This window comes from Balaenoptera acutorostrata, chromosome 7 (assembly GCF_949987535.1).
Source record: "Balaenoptera acutorostrata chromosome 7, mBalAcu1.1, whole genome shotgun sequence".
NCBI lineage: Eukaryota > Metazoa > Chordata > Mammalia > Artiodactyla > Balaenopteridae > Balaenoptera > Balaenoptera acutorostrata.
In genome coordinates this window covers 28,863,616-28,883,047 of record NC_080070.1, presented here as the reverse complement: position 1 = coordinate 28,883,047, position 19,432 = coordinate 28,863,616, and the positions used below count along the sequence as shown (strand labels likewise).

Below are 19,432 nucleotides of genomic sequence, written 5' to 3'. Positions count from 1 at the left end.
TAAACATACTCTCACCCCACCGTTGGCCTATTGGTCAAAGCACATCACAAGCCAGCCCAGATTCAAGGGGGTGGAGAAATGAACTTTAACACTGATGTGAGAATGAGCAATACATCCTTGCAAAGAGCATGGCCACGAAGAGCTGTGATTTATTAGGGGTGTGTTCACCACAAAGTCATTTTTAATTTTGGTTCCCACCAAGTTACTGTTCCCTGTGTTCTTGTTTCTCTGATTATCCTATTAGAAGCTTTCTTCAAATATTTAGAGATCTTTCAAATATCTGGAGATGCTATTCAATCGTATGAAAGGACATGGCACTAAAACACTGACGGGAAGCTCTGCGCACAGGATTGGGGTGTGTTGAATGGGGGGTTCGCTACTTGGTGATCTAGCTGGGCCATTTGTTTGGGGAACCCCTCATCATCAAATTCCCCAGGAAAATGTGTCTAATCTCCTGCCTGGAAGGTATAAACTTGGCTCCTGCGGTTCTTTATCCTGGGTCCTGATACAAGGCTGCTTTTAGTATCTCGGCTATGCCAGTGGCCCCTGTTTCAGGTACCCCCTGTTTGATCCTCTTTAGAGAATAAACTTACAGGCTTTGCCAGGGCCGGCAGAGGAACTGTGGATTCCATTGCTCTCTTCAATAGACTTTAGCAGACTCTCTTGTTCTTACTCCACTTTCACTCCCGTTTCCAAGGTGACTGGTGCCTTAATTTCTTTCATGGGTTATGTGGTGTAAATTGGTTTGCTTCTTGGCTTTCCATATTACCAGTTTAGGAGTCAGCTTTCCCAGTAATGCTGAGTCGCTTACCAAACATCTGCTTTCCAGCTTCCAAAATCTTTCTGTTCTCTCCTCTCCCTTTCTCTTTGTCTGTATAGATTTATTCCCTGCTGTCACCCCCACCCCTCCTCCTTCATCATCATCATCATTAATGTGTTTCAGGAGTTACTACTGTGTACATGCAGGTTCAACCAGAAATCTCACTGCTTTATGCATGTTACACATGTATACTATATATTAATTCATTTTGCATGTTTATTTTTTCAAAGTTTGGGTTTCGGCACAGACTGGGTCACGTGAAGTGTTTGCAGTACCACAGCCCTTCTGGAAACCATAGTGCTGCTATACCTATGGCCTTAGTGAGGAATCTTTTTTTTAAAATAAATTTATTTATTTATTTATTTTTGGCTGCGTTGGGTCTTTGTTGCTGCACGTGGGCTTTCTCTAGTTGCGGCGAGAGGGGGCTACTCTCCGTTGCGGTGCGCGGGCTTCTCATTGCAGTGGCTTCTCTTGCTGCGGAGCACGGGCTCTAGGCACACGGGCTTCAGTAGTTGTGGCACGTGGGCTCAGTAGTTGTGGCACGTGGACTTAGTTGCTCTGCGGCATGTGGGATCTTCCCAGAGCAGGGCTCGAACCCGTGTCCCCTGCATTGGCAGGTGGATTCTTCACCACCACGGCCAGAGCTGATTGAAGTAGGGATGAGCTTCTGATCCAAAGTAACCAAATCTTTGGGTTAAGTTGTGACCTTTGAAATGGCCACACACAAGTGCTCTATCTTATATGTGTTTTCCATATTGAATGATGACTGCCATTTTTCTAAGGTATTTGTGTTAGTCACACACACAGAAAAAGGAATCTATTACTAGTAAAAACAAGAGCATCAAATATAGAGATTAACTGAGCCAACATCATATCAGAACACTGGAGTAGGGAACAAGGGATGTCTGCTGCTGGTTGAAAATGAAAAAATTGCTTTGTACTAACATTCCAGTGCTCTGTGAAGCCTCTTTATGGGATAGTTGATACCATTTACTATTTAATTTGCTTCCTTTATATCTATCCAATAAACCCAGATTCAACAGCATAAGCTAATCCTAGTTCTGTTCCTTGTGCAATTTGGAAAGAACTAGGTCCTTATAATCCTGAGCAGTGGGGAATACCCTGCCACTATTACTGTGATGAGAACGATCCTGAAAGAGAGAGTTTGAAAATGTCAGTCTTGCCTTACGTGGTTAAGGTGAGTATGTTCTGTTCAGAAGGTATGAATAGAAAAGAATAGCATCTCAGTTGAAAACCTGGAAGATACAGTTTCTAATTCTAGGCTCCTTACCAACTACTTAAATTCCTGAGGCAAGTCGCCTACTGTCTACTCCTATTTATTTATTTTTTTCTTCATCTGCTGACTAAGGGCTTTGTACTAGAGGACTCAAAGTTCTCTTCTAGCTCTCCAATTCTGTATCAGCTGATACCTGTTGTCAGATTATTTCAAGATCATGAAGACAGAGATATATATGCAGCTCCCTTTTTTTTCAGGCAGTTACTTCATTTCATTGCTACCCCCAAACAACATTTTCTCCATTCCTTTTCATTCTCCTTCTATTTCTCTGTTATCATCAGTCACATTTTCTCCTATGCAAGCATTCTGTTGGGAAATAGGCAAAACAACAGTGTTGAGGTGTTTGTAGCAAAAGGGAGGATGTACAGCGCGTCAGTGTGAGCGTGTGTTTGAGCATGTGTACGTACACGTGGTGGATACGGGGATTAGGGTGTGGGAATAGTGAAGGCAGGAAGAAAACAGATGATGGCTGGGAACCTGCCGTATCCAGGAATACCTTTGGCAGGGAAGTTTATCTTTGAAAAGAACTTTATGCCTTTTGGACATAGTGAGTTTTCACTATGAAATAAAAATAAAGCTGATGCTAAAGTTTGATATTGGATCTAGAAAATTATAGAAATTTGGTATGAAATAAATTTTGTAAACATCAAAGTACATTAATCTGTCTCTCATTTAACAATGTTAAAAGAATAAGGTGAAAAGACATTAAGCCAAAAAGTTATTGGTGAAGATTTCAATGGGGGGAATTATACGTTGTCCCCAGAGCTACAAAAGTCATAGTCATTTTCTAAATAAGCAAAAAGAAAAAGAGGCACTTAATTATGCCTAGCATTTCTGAGTTTTCTTATTAAAAATGCAATTAGTTATTAAGATTTTTTTTAAAAGTAGACAACACAAAGACATTCTGAATAAAAGTATAGTTTGGTTTATCCCTCTAGCTAAATGCATTCTAAAACTATATTGTCTCCACAAAAAATTAAAAAATAGAACTACTATATGATCCAGCAATCCCACTTCTGGATATTTATACAAAAGAATTGAAATTAGGATCTTGAAGAGATTATCTGCACTCCCATGTTCATTATTCACAATAGCCAAGATATGGAAACAACCTAAGTGTCTGTCTGCAGATGAATGGATAAACGAAATGTGTTATATACTTACAATAAAATATTATTCAGTCTTAAAAAAAAAAAAAGGAAAGCCTGACATTTGTGATAACATGGACAGACCTCGGGGACATTATGCTAAGTGAAATAAGCCAGACACAGAAAGACAAATACTATATGGTCTCATTTACATGTGAAATCTAAAATAACCAAACTCAGGAAGCAGAAAATAGAAAGGTGGTTGCCAGGAGCTAGGGGGAGAGGAAAATGGGGGAGGTGATGGTCAAAGGTACAAAGTTTCAGTTAAGCAAGGTAAATAAGATGTGCCTAAAGCTATCAATACTGTTTTATACACAGAATTTGCTGTGAGGATCGATCTTATGTTGTGTTCTTATCACACACCCAAAAACAATGATAATAATAATAAAGGTGACGGGGGAAACTTTGGGAGGTTGAATATGGATATGTTTATGTCCTTGATGGTAGTGATGATTTCAGGGGTGTATACTTACCCTCAAACTAACCGAGCTGTATACATTAAATATGTACCACTTTTAAAAAATTTTTTAATTAATTAATTTATTTTTATTTATTTTTGGCTGTGTTGGGTCTTCGTTTCTGTGCAAGGGCTTTCTCTAGTTGCGGCAAGCGGGGACCACTCTTCCTCGTGGTGCGCGGGCCTCTCACTGTCGCGGCCCCTCCTGTTGCGGAGCACAGGCTCCAGACGCGCAGGCTCAATAGTTGTGGTGCACGGGCCTAGTTGCTCCGCGGCATGTGGGATTTTCCCAGACCAGGGCTTGAACCAGTGTCCCCTGCATTGGCAGGCAGATTCTCAACCACTGCGCCACCAGGGAAGCCCATGTACCACTTTTTACATGTCAGTCGCACCTCAAAAAAAGTGGTTTAAAAAGAAAATAAAATAGTTAGTATTTGGATTTTTTCCAGAAAAGATTTGCTGACCTCTGCTTCAGGGCACTAATTTTCCAACCTCAATGTTCTTCTAAATCATTTGGAATACTTTTTTAAAAATGTAGCTTCCTGGGTTCCATCCTTGAAATGTTAATTCAGTAAATCTGCAGAGGCCTAGGAATTAGCATTTTAAACACTTTCATCAAATAGTTCTGACTCAGATAGTCTTGAGCCAAACATTAAGTAACACTGCCTAAGGGTCACCGATAAAAGCTCAAGAGGTAGTTTGCAGGAAAATTCAAAGAGCTCTCTGCAGTCTTTTCATCCCTTTCCCCCAAATTAAAACCAAGCCTCAATGCTTTTTGTCTTTCCTACAAAAGACAAAGTTGTCCTCATTAGAAACTCTCCCTTTTGTGTAAAACAAATACATTTCCACTGAAGTATACAGCCCTGGATATTTCACAAAGAGCTTCTCAAAGTAGGTTTAGTCTGAGATGTACTCTCAAGAGGTTTGCAGCGATGATTCTACCCTGTGTCAGTCATGTGTTCATGAATAAATTTTGATTTGTTCCTGCTCATATAATTTTACATGCATTGGAATAATTCATTTAAAAATGAAAAGGTTATTTTAAATTAAAATTTAAAAAGGTTATCTCTTATCCTTGAATAATTTTCTAAAGGAAATTATCCAGGCAAAAAATAAATAAAATACTTGTTTGCTGCCAGCTTCTCGCTAAAATTTACTATAAGGTGGATTCAGTATTGAGTTTCTTCTGTTCATACCTCCAGAAAGGAAATCATAATTTAACAAGCACACAAGCGCTCCTAGTATTTAATATTTTAGTGTTAAGCATGAGGATTATCACGCCTTGATCATCAGAAGTGATTAGCTAGTAATACAAAAATGCTGTTTAGGGTAAGAAATTGTGAAGAGAGTATATTGTAACACCGTTTCCCTAATAATTCTGATCTGAGGAATCCCATGAACTTTAGTTAAAAGTGCACGTTCTGAGGAGCCTCTTCTAGAGATTCTGATTTGTTAATCTGGAATGGTTCCCAGAAATCTTTATTTTTAATAAGAAGCCAGGTCATTTTTTAGATCAAGAAAGGTTAGAGGACATTGCTACAAGGTTAGATTTTCCTGATCAATTGTCAACATTACAGGCTTTTTTCTTTAACATTTAGGAATTACAGAAAAAGAAGAGGTGCTGTGTTCTTTAGGCATCACATTGTGGATGCTTCTGATTTATTCTTCTCATAGATTTCTGCCTCTGGTAAAAGAATAGAGATGCTTGGTTTGAATCTGTTCCATCACCTCAGTTCTTTGGCTGTTCGGTGCTTAACCACGTTTGGCTTAGATGCGCTGAGTCCTTAGATGGGGCAGCCCAGTTTTATACAGCCCATCTTTTAACTTCCTTGCAAAAAAGGATAGCCCTGACCTCCCCCACTCTGCCCATTTTATAGATCCCCATCCTTGTGTCTACTATACCAATGTGTCAGTATAAAGAATTTGATGTATAATACACTTCTCTCTCTAGGCACATATACAGAAGAAAAATATTTGTTTGGTGAGTGTTTGGTACAGTAAAATATTTTCAAACCGAGGAGGGGGAAGATTCCATATGGTGTTTTTAACCAGAATCAGGAAAGGGGTACACAATTTGAAAACATTCTCAATATTAGAATATAATTTTTATTTGTAAAATAAAAAAATTATTTCTATGCTTTTCATATCAGCTGAAAAAATTGCAACAGGTATTTTTTGACTGATGGAGATATGCAGAAGACATAGTAATTTTTAACTAGAAGCAATCTCCTCCTGGAGGAAATATGAGAAGTGAAAATTTAATTTTAACAAAAGAAGACATGATTCAAAAGATTTTAAAACTAGGGTGGATGCCTTCTAATACATTCCTTCCAATGTTAAAGTCTGTGATTTGTCAAACATTCAGAATCTCTTGCCTTAAAAAATATTATTCTGATCACTGTGCTCAATTTCATTCCTCCTACATGCATGTTTGATTGTAGTGTACACAGACTTGAGAAAAAACCCTGGAGTTCTGTTTACTCCTAGAATGTAGAAAGCTGAAAAACAAACAAACAAAAAACCAAAAAACATGCTCCCATCTATCAATGAGAAAGAGCTGGATAAATGACAAAATTACAACTTTCCCTGAATCCATCAGAGAACTAACGACGCAAGGGAACGGAATAATCTAAATTGATGGAGGGACAACCTCCTCCAAGAAGAGAAGGAACGTGTGGAATGGATCAGCTATGTAGAGCAAGGCAGGAAGAGATGCCAGCCACCATACTTACACCCTGACAGAAGAAATGGCATGCCAGTCTTTAGACACAAATATTATTTACCTCAGCTTCTACAAGTCTATGCAAAATGCGTGGCATTCAATAAAAAATTACAAAACACACAAGAATAATGAAATCATTCTCAAGAGACAAAGAAATGACCCAAAATGTTATAAGTATTAGGGAATTTTAATTGCTCTTTAACAATAAACTTTGATTTAAAAATACTTTTAGATTTACAAAAGAGTTGCAAAGATGGAACAAAGAGTGCTAATACCTGGTTTCCCTGATTGTTAATTAGGATACATAGGGAACATGTGTGCACTTGTCAGAATTAAGGTTCTAACATTGATGATACATTACTATTAACTAACTTCTGAAGTTTATTCAGATTTCACTAGATTTTCCTTAATGTCCTTTTTCTGTTCCAGGATCTTACCCACAAAGTCATGTTGCATTTAGTCATTATGCTGCCTTAGCCGCCTCTGGTCTGTGACAGTTTCTCCAACTTTTTGATAAACTGGACAGTTTTCAGGAGTACTGGTTGGATATTTTGTAGACTGTCCCTGGATTTGGGCTTGTCTATCTGATGTTTTTCTCATGGTTAAACTAGATTTTTAGGAGGAAGACCACAGAGTTAAAGTGCTGTTCTCATTACTTCATACCAAGCTCCCATGCTATCAACATGACTTATCATTGATGAGGTTAGCCTTGATCATCTGGCCTAGGTAATATTTGCCAGGGTTCAGTTTAGCTGTTTAGCTTTTTACTTGCTGTTGGGACAGAGTGGCAACTTTCAAGCTCCTTATATATGGAAGAGAAAACTAGTAGTCCCTGTTGTATTATTCTAGAAAATGATTTATTTCACCTATATTTTAAAACTGCTTAGAATTTTGCAAAATAGTCTCATGATTTTTTTTTAAAAGTCCTTCTGTTTTAGTGGTTATTTCTTTTTTGCCATTTATAATTTTGTATAATTTTGCTTTTCCCTTTTGTTTCTAGATTAAGTTAGCTAGTGATCTGTCTACTGTGTTAAAATTTTCAACTGACACTTTTCGATTTTATTAGTTTAACTCTTTCTCTTTTTGAATCCATTAATTTTTGCTTTTATACTTGTTAATTTCCTCTGGCTTTCCTTTGTTTTCCTTTTATAGCTTTGTAAGTTGGGTGCTTAATTAATTTTCCTTTTGTATTTGTATTTCTATCGGCACTTAACACTAAAACTGCTTTAGTTGTATCACATAGATTTGATATGTTATATTTTCATGGTTGTTAATACATTTTTGAAATCTTGATTTGTGTTTTCTGTTGACCCAAGAGTTGTTTTATTAGCATGTTTTTCAATTTTTATGTAAAAAGATCCTTTAAAATTTTTTTTTTTAATTTTTATTTATTTATTTATTTATGGCTGTGTTGGGTCTTCGTTTCTGTGCAAGGGCTTCCCCCAGCTGCGGCAAGCGGGGGCCAGTCTTCATTGCGGTGTGCGGGCCTCTCACTATCGCGGCCTCTCTTGTTGTGGAGCACAGGCTCCAGACGTGCAGGCCCAGTAATTGTGGCTCACGGGCCTAGTTGCTCCGCGGCATGTGGGATCTTCCCAGACCAGGGCTCGAACCCGTGTCCCCTGCATTGGCAGGCAGACTCTCAACCACTGCGCCACCAGGGAAGCCCTAAAAATTTTTTATTATTAATTTCTAGGTTTATTACATTGTGTCAAATAATGCTGTTAGTATTATTTCCATTTTGGTATTTATGGACTTTTTCTTTTTTTGGTTTTATATGTAGTCAATTTTCATAACATGTTACATGTACAGTTAAGAAAATATATTCTCTAATGTTAGAGTTTGACATATATCTACCATATTTTTGTACTGTTTATGTGTCATATATTTCTCTTTACTAATTCGTTGTTTGTCATTTTTTTTCTTCACCATTTTCTAGTTTTTTCTGTAACAATATTGAAATTAGCTAGTTTCTTAGTTCATATTCATTCCCTGGATACAAAACTTGAGCAGCTTCTTGTTCAAGTGATGTATTGAAGGAATGTTTTGAGGAGAAAACAAGTGACGGGTGCTGGATAGGGCAAGGGGGGGAAAGCTTCAACCAGGTAAGGATGTGGGAGCCCAGGGGGAGTTTTGAACATGAATTATGCCATAGAGTGAGTCTGGCCCAAGGGGCTTGGACTTTCATGCTCCATATCACTTAGTAATTAGCTGTAGGCTGCAATCTGTGGGCTGGAAATAGTCTTCTGAGTGAGGCTGTTTCTGTTGCTTGTTGGCAATTCTCTCCGGAAGGGAGCACCTGTGAGCTGTTAGCAGTCCACACTGACAACAGCTAGGAGATAAGTCACTGTCTTGGTAAAGTGGATCAGGGAAGGAAATAAAGACCATCTACTACAGCTAATAATCTCTTCTTCCCCTTTTCTGCCATTAAGTTTAAGATGTTTTTCTTCCCCCATTGAAATAGAATGCAAACCACATGGAGAGGGGGTAAGTATGTATTGCCAAGCTTACCATTGTCTTACACGTATTTCACATATGTGTGCTACCAGCCCTGACATTTTGGGACCCTTGATTTTAACAAATGCCAAGGTAGCCATATTTAATTATCCTTCTCTATTTTTGATATATTTTTCTGGCATCAATTGCTTGAAAACTTTCTATCCATTCCAGGTATGAAAACATTTTTGGTGATACTTACCTAATTTTTTATTAGTGAAAAATGGCGATAGATGTGTGAGGCCTGTAAATTACAGATTGTAGGTATTTGCGTGAGAAAGTTGTGAAGAGACTACTTTGTCTCACTCTGCTCCCCCTCTAGTTCCCTTCCTGTGAGCCTTCAGTGAAGGCTGGAAACTGAATTTGACCTTTTCCAGACTGTTTGTAGCCAGGACTCTCTGTGTGATCCAGGTTCAGTCAAGCCGAGGCACCCACCAGAGTCACACAGGGGGAAAGCGGGAGAGGGATAAATTGGGGGACTGGGATTGACATATACATACTGCCATATGTAAAATAGATAACTGATAAGGACCTGCTGTACAGCACAGGGAACTCCACTCATTACTCTGTAATGATATGTATAACTGATTCACTTGGCTGTACAGCAGAAACTAACACAACATTGTAAATCAACTCTACTCCAATAAAAATTAAAAAAAAAAAAAAGATTTAATCTTGGGTCAGAGGTGTCCAAGCCTCTTGGGCAGCTGTAACACAAGTTCTGTTGCCTGTTCCCTAACGTCCTGGATGCCAATTGGCAGATGCTGCTGCAGGAAAAACCCTGTAGTATGGTTGGGCATTTCTTCTGGTTGCATGGTTTCTATTTTTGAAGTGCTCCCTGAAACTATATCCTGCCTAAAAACTTGCAGTAAATCCCTCCCTCCTCAAACTATCTAGAGTGGATTTCATTGCCTGCAACTAAGAACAGTGACCCAGTCAGTGACAGTAATAAATCTAAGTATGGCAGGATTATTCTCAAAATAATATCTCAGTGAGGTTACCACATTCTAGGTTCTGCTCCTTAACTTTGTGGGTCCAGAGACCCATCCCTGTCAGTTCTCTGAGGTAGTCAGTTTCAGAAATGGACTCATACTGTTACCATATGATCCTGCAATCCCACTTCTGGGCATATATCTGGAGAAAACTGTAATTTGAAAAGATACATGCACCCCAGTGTTCATAGCAGCACTATTTACAAGACATGGAAGCAACCTAAATGTCCATTGACAGATGAGTGGATAAAGAAGTTGTGGTACATATATACAATGGAATATTGCTCAGGCATTAAAAAGAATGAAATAATGCTATTTGCAACAACATGGATGGACCTAGAGATTATCATACTAAGTGAAGTAAGCCAGACAGAGAAAGGCAGATGTCATATGATATCACTTATGTGGAATCTTAAAAAAAAAAAAAAAAGATATAATTGAACTTATTTACAGAACAGACAGAGACAGACATAGAAAACAAACTTACGGTTAACAAAGGGGAAAGGGGGGGAACGATAAATTAGGAGGTTGGGCTTAACATATACACACTACAATATATAAAATAGATAACCAACAAAGACCTACTGTACAGAACAGGGAACTACACTCAATATGTATATGTGTGTGTGTGTGTGTGTGTGTGTGTGTGTGTGTGTGTGTGTATATATAAGACACTGTGCTGTACACCTGAAACTAATACAACATTGTAAGTCAACTATACTTCAATTAAAAAAAAAAAAAGAAAAACAGACTCATACTACTGCAACTGATATGAAGACAAATGATACTGAGGTGGGCATAAGCATGCATGGTAATTAAACAGTCAAGATGTCAGGGAAATTTCTGCCTAAACACAAGCTATAATATATGATCTTAAGTATGGGTAAAGAAAACTGGGACTGAGTAAGAAGATGGCAGAAATGAACCTCACAGAAACCAATATGTTAATATTTATCAAGTATCAAAAACATGATGATAACATCAGCTGCACAATAGCTTTGCAGAGTCTCTCTTCTGTTTCTCAGGGGATGCTCTCAGGGTGGTGGCAAAGGTGGCAGAGCAGTCAGTGTGGGGTATCAGACACTTGTCCTAATATCCAGGAACTGTCCTGAAGTCTTGCCATGCTATACTCATGTATGTCATGGATTCTCCTCTTACTTGTACCCACATTTTAGGACCTAGGAATTTTCCTTTTATGTCCACTTAGAGGCATGGTCATAGACTATCAACATGAAATGCCAAATCATAATGAGTGAGTGAGAGAATATAGAGCAAAAACTGGAGGGATTTATATGACCTTGTGACAAACCTCTCAGATAATAGCTTGAAGGACTTGTCAGTAGGACTAGAAAGCTTCAAGTTGGTTGACCAAACATCCGCCTACCATGGGCAGACCTGGATGAACATCATGAAATTCAAATTTCTTACCTTTTTGTGTGTGTGTTTATTAGTTTATTTTAAGACATGTTTTACCTCTCTTTCTGTATAATATGTTACAGTCTGGAGTCTGTCTAGACATACATCTTGAGATTTGATTGGAGTACATTCTACCCACCCTTTTTCTGATTAATTCTTAGGTTACTACATTTAGAGCAGAGGTAGGGAGAAAAGTTGATTTCTTGATTTACCCTTCAGAAGACAGTCTTATTTCCAAATTCTTGGAGTGGATCTCATTCAAACCATCAAATACTGACAACACCAGTCTGCCAATATTCTCAAGAAATATCTACCTACACAGTCTATCTTTAGACTTTAAGAATGAAGGCTTGTGAAACTTATCTTCCCTCTAATTTTAAACTTAAATTTTAAGATCTATTTTTTCCTGCAAATGCAAGTGATTATTCCCAGTCATTTTGACTGTATCTTGGCTGTGTTTCAGTTGCTTACATCTAGCATATTTTAATAAAAGTTAATTTTTAAAAATCTAGTATTTAGTTTAAAATTTAAAGAAAAACTTCAGTCATGATATAGGATTTATCTCTAACCAGTATGACCTGTCATTTTTGATATATTCTATCTAAAAAAATTATTTGAAGAAACTTGGCATGGCAATATAGTTAATACAACTGTATGTTTGCCACCAAAACTAGCAAAAAGTCAATTCACACTTAGGATCAATTTTGTAAGTTTTATTAAATATAGAACATCATCTTAAATCTCTGGGGAGTTTGAGACATGGCTAAAAGATGGTGAATGAGTCTCAAGGATTCTATTAAAAACTCTGTCTAGAAAAATCAAAGAAGATGCCTTTCCCCCTCTTATTAGGAAGCATTTTGACATTATGAATAGTCACAGGAATAAGTTATTTTATACTGATTGTAAAATATACTGTAGATGCTCCTCTAGGCTTTATAAGAAAGAGTTCCCCAAAATCTCTCCTTTAATATGCATTTCTGGAATTAAAGTAAGTCTGGATAATTTTTTTAAAAGGTTTACAATTGTAGGTGTGTTATGATTGCTTTTTTGCTACAATACTACTCATACTATTATCCTTGGTAGCCTTTCTCTCTCTTTTGGCTCTTTATCTTTAGCAAGACCAATTTTGGAAAGAACTTGCCATAGTTTACAATACAAATACAAGAACAATGTGGGCCATTAACACAAGAACAGTAACACCATTAACAAAATATAAACAAAAACACCAAAACAGGAAAAAGAGCAGAACTCAGTGTTCTGCTCAAGATTTACCAGGCACTGGAAGTTATTGTGATCAAGTCCAAACTTTAAGGCTACTCTATCTGGATTCAAGTAGAGGGAATTGTGAAGTTTGTGGTGGCAGGAAGACTAAGGATCATCAGAGGTTAAACCTTTACCTTGGCCTTTGGTTTGGTTCCTTCTGGGAAAGGAATTTATCTCAGGGTCTATTTATAAGGAGAATGTAATGCACAGTACCTGACAAGCAATCTCAGAGAAAATGTAGGCACATTTAACATCTTATTGACTTTTACATCTCCTGTAAAAATTTTATTGAATAGACTGAGCTCCAAAGAAACAAGTTTTTCTCCAACTTCTGCCTTCAAACATGTTCTAGAGATCATCATTTCCCACCTCTTGTGGGTATTATAGATTCCACAGGTTTCTACGAATAGTTCCCTTTTGATTTATAGTATGAAACTATAAATAAACAAGAGGAAAGCTGGAAAATTTAGAAGCATGAGGGAACTAAACAACATACTCCTGAACAACCAATGGGTCAAAGAAGGGATCGAAAGAGAAATTTAAATATATCTCAAAATAAATGAAAATGAAAACACAATAACCAAAACCTATGGGATGCTGCAACAGCAGTTCGTAAAGGGAAGTTCATAGTGATAAATGTATATGTTAAGAAAAGAGAAAGATGTCAAATAAACAACATAACTTTACACTTCAAAGAACTAGAAACAAAAGAACAAACTAAGCTCAAAGTAAGCAGAAAGAAGATCATAACAAAGATCAGCATGGAAATAAATGAAATAGAGACTAGAAAGATAAAAGATCAGTGAAACTATTAGCTGCTTTTTAAAAGATAAAGTTGACAAACCTGAGGAAAAAAGAAGACACAAATAAAATCAGAAATGAAAGAGGAGACATAACTGACACCACAGAAACACATAGATCATAAGAGACTACTATGAACAATTACATGCCGAAAATTAGGTAACCTAGAAGAAATGGATAAATTCCTAGAAACATAAAAGTATCTAAGACTGAATCATGAAGAAATAGAAAATATAAACAGATCAACAATGATTAAGAAGATTGAATCAGTGATCAAAAACCTCTTAACAAAAAAAGCCCAAGACCAGATGATTTTACTAGTGAATTTTACCAAACATTTAAAGAAGAATTAACAATAATCCTTCTTGAACTCTTCCAAAAATTGAAGAGGAGGGAACACTTTCAAATTAATTTTATGAAACCAGCTTATCCTGATACCAAAGCTAGACAAGAATACTGATAAACATAGATGTAAAAATCCTCAACAAAATACAAGCAAATCAAGTTCATCAGTACATTAAATGACTCATACACCACGATCAAGAGGACTTTATCCCTGGGATGCAAGGATGATTCAACATACACAAATCAATAAATGTGATACACCACATGAATAGAATGAAAGATAAAATTCAAATGATCATCTCAATAAATGCTATGAATAATGAGAGTTATATAGGGTAGACTGCTTACAAGTTGGATAATACAGGTATATAGGCCCTTGGTGCCTGAATCTCATATCTACCTAACTCAAGCTCTCAAAAGAATTTCCTTGTTCTTAGCCCAAACATCTCTGTTATTCTTTCTAAAGTATCTTCCTTTTAAATCCTAACCAAATTTAATTTAATCCAAATTAAAACTTTTCACTTCTAATCTTAGAACATTTTTATTTTATGGAGTAGATTTTAATCTGTTTACTACTTTTAATGTCAACTTTCCATGGCATGTCCATTAGCTGAATATTCAATAATAGATGATCAGGGGTTTCTTCAAAACTTGTATATGAGGAAATTGCACATAGTACCCAAGATTTGGGGAATGCAGAAAATTTTCAGACCATGAATGTTTCCATTTTTTTCTAATGGAATGTGAGAGTTTATTTTATTCTGAAGGACTTTAAAGGAAGGGATACATGATAAAAAGCCTATAAAAGGTGAAATATGTGATGTTTGAAGTCTCATGGTAGACTTTTTATATATATTTTTAAAAAACACTCATCTAGATGAGATGCTTTGAGCAGTTCTGAAAAATGTAGTTCCAGAAAGCAACTGCTTTGATTCCTAAGGAAGAAATTCTAAATAATGCAAGCTTTTTTATAAGCATCTGGGTTTTTGATAATTCTGTCTACCTACAACAAACTTGTGAGTGCATAACCACTATTTTAATAATTATTTTCCCTACACTAGTGTGTAATACCATATTTGACTTTGCTTATGCAGGCCATAAGTTCCAAAAGGCAATTTCCTGGGCCACAAAGGCATCCATTTGAAAACACTTGAGATTGAATCAACATACTTTAATAAAAAAAGATGTATAATCTAAAAAAAAAAAAAAAAACCAAAAAAAACTCTTCACTCCTTTAAAATTTATCTCTTCGTTTCCTTTCCTTTTCCTTTGCTTCTTAGGTCTGGTATTAACAAACAGTATGAACTTAGGTAATTCACATGACTTTTGTCGGTCTGTTTTCCAGGATTGGATGATCATGACCTAACTTGTCCAGTTGAAAATGATTAAATGTACGTGGAAGCTCTTTGTGAACTATTAGATACCACAATGATATGAGGCAGTTATTATTTCTGTTTCTACATTTTATTTTATTAAATTCTGGATACCTTCCACTGGCTCTAACATCCCTACCTCATGCATATCCTTCCTGGATACCTTTTCCATTGCACTTTACTCAAAATAAGACAGCGAGAGTATTACACATATTTAACAACTTCTGGAAGAGTATCTGTATATTTGATAGTTGGGAGCAGAGGGGGAAGGTTTTTCTTTTGTCTCTCTTCTCTATTTACACATACGTGTGGAATACAGTTTCTGTTTCTTTCAGCTTTCTGAGATTTTTAGAACATGCAATATGTGGATACAAATGACCAATAGCAATAATTCAAATTTCAGTTGCTTTTTTGTCTCACCTATTCTGGTAGGCTCCCAAACTCTTGCAACCTACTACCCCACCAGCTTCCTAAGCATTCCTGGGATTATCTGGTCAGATAACACAAGGTTGATATCTACGTTTTATTTTCCTTTATTTACCCAGTCCCATTTCATCTGGTTATGACTCTGCTCCCCAGACATTATTGCATTCACCAGGCTCTGTCCCACCTTCTACTCCAGTTGAACCATTGGAGCTTGGGAAATGCTAAGGCTGCATGGGGTGCTACTGTGAAGTGGGAAAATACGCTTTACTCCCCTTTCTATGTAACAGTAGAAATGCTGCTGAGATATATCAAATGGAACAGAGTCTTTGGAAAAAGTTTTTTCAGTTTGTACTTACATTTCACACCCTCAATTTCAAATATGAATTCAAGGGATGACTTGATTGAGAGACAAGTCAGAGTGATAGACCCAAGACCAGATCAGAATTTCCATTCCCTTCCAGGACTAAGCTTTCTTTTGTGGTCAAAACTTGAGATACCTGCATTCTTTTTCCTGTAGGATGGTTTTTTCCTCAGGAGGTGTTTGAGCCTTCTCATGGCAGAACCAGAAGTTCAGTTCATCAGACATACCCCATATATATAAAAGGTGAAAACAATTATATTCATAAACTCTGGCATCAGAATGCTTTAAGAGATGAAGCTGTCCTTAGGAAAAATACCTTGACAAGTGCCTGGAGCAGATGGAAGCTGAGACTCAAAGGTCCAGAGGTTGGCAATTACTAAGACACTTTGTTGCTAGTGGGTGAGGGTGAAGAGGAGAGAAATAAGGAGAGAGATGCCACGGGGATAAGGTAGGACTTAGCCCTATAAGGAAAAGAGTATGAGAGAAACCTGTGGGATTGGGAGGTTGAAAGGACTTCTAAAGAACAGGAAAGTCCTGTACGTGATTTTAATTTGATTCCTGTGTGGTTCCTGTATTCTTATCCATTTGGGAAGGACTTTGGATTGTCAGGGAGCACAGAATAGAAAATTATAGAAAACTTAAGCCAGTGTCACTCAGATTTTACAAAGAAGAGTTCCCAGCTCACATCTGGGTTATGTATGGAAGAAAGTGAGCTAAGCCTCAATCTGGGACTATTTCTAGAAAGTCCATTCCGACCTGTGCTACAATGAAGAGGCAAGAATCCAGCCAGTGGAAACTGTGTGCAGTTGGTCAAATTAAATTGCCAATATTTGAAGAGGTTCCAGGATGACCCTAGATTGGGTAAGTCATCTGCTTTTCTGGGGAAAGTAATGTCTTGGCAAGAAAAAGAAGAGTTAAAATTTGACTTGAATATTAAAAGCATAAAGGCACAGTATTTGGAAGAGACACAAATAAGGAAAATCATATTACTGAATAAAAGTACAGAAGCAATGGAGAGAGAGATACAAGATCTTTTCTTGACTAAAATATGGAAAGTAAATCAAGGGCTTAGCATGGAGAACATTCAGGATGTGGGCAATAAATTCTTGTGGGGAAGGGATTCATATTAGTATGAAGAATTGGCAGTCATGGAATGGATCAAATAAAAACAAAATGCAGATACCGTAACTTTGGGTCTCTTGTGTTGAATATACTTGGAGAAAGATTTCAGAGGTAGAGAGGACTAAGGAGAGATGGAGATGTCATGAGAAAGTTGGGGCCAGCCTGGGGACAGTGGAAAGGAAAAGAAAGGAGTGGCATAGATTAGAGGGGATTGCTTGTTTGGAGATAGATGGCTGTAGGGAAAGAGAGTGAGGCTTGCATTTATGGTGCGTCACTATCACACAGGGGATTGTCAAGAGTCCTGCCGGTTAGGTTATTGATATTAGTTGTATCAGTGCAAACACCCATTTGCCCAGGGGTCTTCTTGTCCCCTGTGCCTCAGGCAGCCTCTAGGTCCCAATACCTTACCTTTAAAACCCTTTTCAATTTAGGGCTGCTCAGCATCAGTGAAGTCAAATGAATAGAGACTAGAGCATAGATGATAGCTTCCCAGGCCCAGAACCAGGACCCCTTATTAAAAAGGACACCCCAGATGGAGATTAGTAGGGTCAGAGAATAAGAGGTGAAGAAAATGAGGAAGATGGCAAGAGACCTCAGGGCAGTAGAGTGAGCTTCCAGGCTGGAGTTGGAGTGGCTGGTGTGATGATCTTTCATCTGCCTCAGGTGTTGGAATAATAAGGCCATGAGCAAGACGGTGGAGGCCAGGAACAGGAGGAAAGGAATAATCAACACAACCACTTGCTGGCACATGGAAAAATCCCACAGGAATATCTCAAGTCTCTCAGTCGTGGTGCTGTTTCTAGGGAAATGCCTCTTGGAGATTAATTGAATCTTGCTGTAATGCCCAACAGCTGCAAAGATGATAGACACACAAGAAATCAGCAGAGAACCCAGCAACAGCCGAGGAACCAACCTCACAATTCTCCACTTCAGCCAGAAGGTGGGGTGGCTGAAGGAGGAGACTTTGACACAGTAGAAGACAGCAAGCAAGCTGGTCAACCAGAATGAAAGAATGTTAGTAAATTCCCAGACGATCCTGAAGTACCAAAATTCATAACTAGGGTGGAAGTGGGAGCAAAAGTTGTACAGCATCGATGACCACAGTTGACAGAAGCAGCAGACACCCAGGCTGGTGAGAATCATTTCCACTGGTGACAGCCTTTGGAAACTCACCCACTCTGTGCCCAGCACTACAGCAGTTAAGCTGCTCTGTGCAGTTATTGTCAAGAACTTGAGCATATATAGATGATCATGAAGAAGACGGAGAGTTGGATGGTTATCATCCTTCTATTCCAAAGAAACTTCCTGGGCACAGACTCAGAATCTCTGCAACAATTTCCAGGTAGGGACCAGATTCCTGGCCCCACTAGTGTTTCACACAAGAAAATATCTCCCTCTGGATGCACATTTTTCTGGGCTTATTTTTGACTTTCCCATTTTCCTATCTGCAGGATTTGCTTATGCTTTGCTTGCTGGTTTGTTATCAGGCCTGGATGCAGGGAAATGTTTGAATGTGGATTCTTGCTCCTGAGGTGATTTGATTATTCCCATAAAAAGCATCCCTATTTCATAACCATGCTGTTTATTTCTTCTTTATCTGCCTGAGGTGTCTTTAGCTTATTTCCCCATCTTTTTAATAGAATATCCTCAGTCTTTCAACCTAAAATTTGAACCACAGGATAGATAAATCCTTCACTGTCCATTCACATCCTGGGTAACATTTCTGCTCACTGAGTGCTGTAACAATGTCAACTTCAGAAACCCGTGTCCCCAGCTTCTACAGCAGCTGGGCGTGGATGCTACAATCAAAGTTTGAGTACATAGAAAAAACAGTAAAGAAAATCTTTGCTCTGAGATTCCACCGACGAAATTGCTGGAAGCTGAGACCTTCAAGTATCCCAATCCAAGACGGGCCACTTTCTTTACTGCCCATTGAATTCCTCACCTCAGAGAAATCGCTGCACGGTGCCCCCAGTGCTCTCCCTACAATTGAGGTGTGGCCTCCTTGGCTATTGTTCTGCCGACTCCTGTACCTTGAGCTCCTGCTTTATATATGTTTGGGAAATGTTCTTGTTCCATTATCATCACCATTTTTTTTCCCCCCTTATATGGCGAGGCTCTGTTTGTCACCGCTCGCATTGCTCAAGATGAATTGAAAGAGGGCCCTCTTACCACTAGTAAAACCATTTTGAAACATGGGGTCTACTGAATAGAGAAGCGTTGAAGCCTTGCTCTCTTTGTTTGTTTGTTTATGTATTATTGTCTTTGAGCTTTCCCTTCTCTAACCAGCCTGTGGAGACAAAGGTAATCGCTGTTGATGGTAACTTCGATGTCCCTGGCCCTGCTGTAATCTGGCTCTGTAAAATTGTAGCCCTCTGTAAAGTCCCCACTAGGTA

The 19,432-nt window shown here is 38.0% G+C and overlaps 2 protein-coding genes across 2 annotated transcripts in view; both read right to left on the bottom strand.

The window, feature by feature from the left end:
- Positions 1–16,139, bottom strand: part of LOC103009788 (testis-specific Y-encoded protein 1-like) — an 80,750-nt gene extending 64,611 nt beyond the window's left edge. Inside the window, 1 exon segment of the mRNA XM_057549642.1 lies at positions 16,051–16,139. Coding sequence (XP_057405625.1) covers positions 16,051–16,139 — 89 coding nt within the window.
- Positions 16,140–17,414: 1,275 nt separating this feature from the next.
- On the bottom strand, positions 17,415–18,319 carry TAS2R16 (taste 2 receptor member 16). The gene is given in 2 exon segments (XM_007177228.2): positions 17,415–18,278; positions 18,281–18,319. Coding segments are annotated over 2 exon segments (903 nt in total).
- Positions 18,320–19,432: the final 1,113 nt, after the last annotated feature.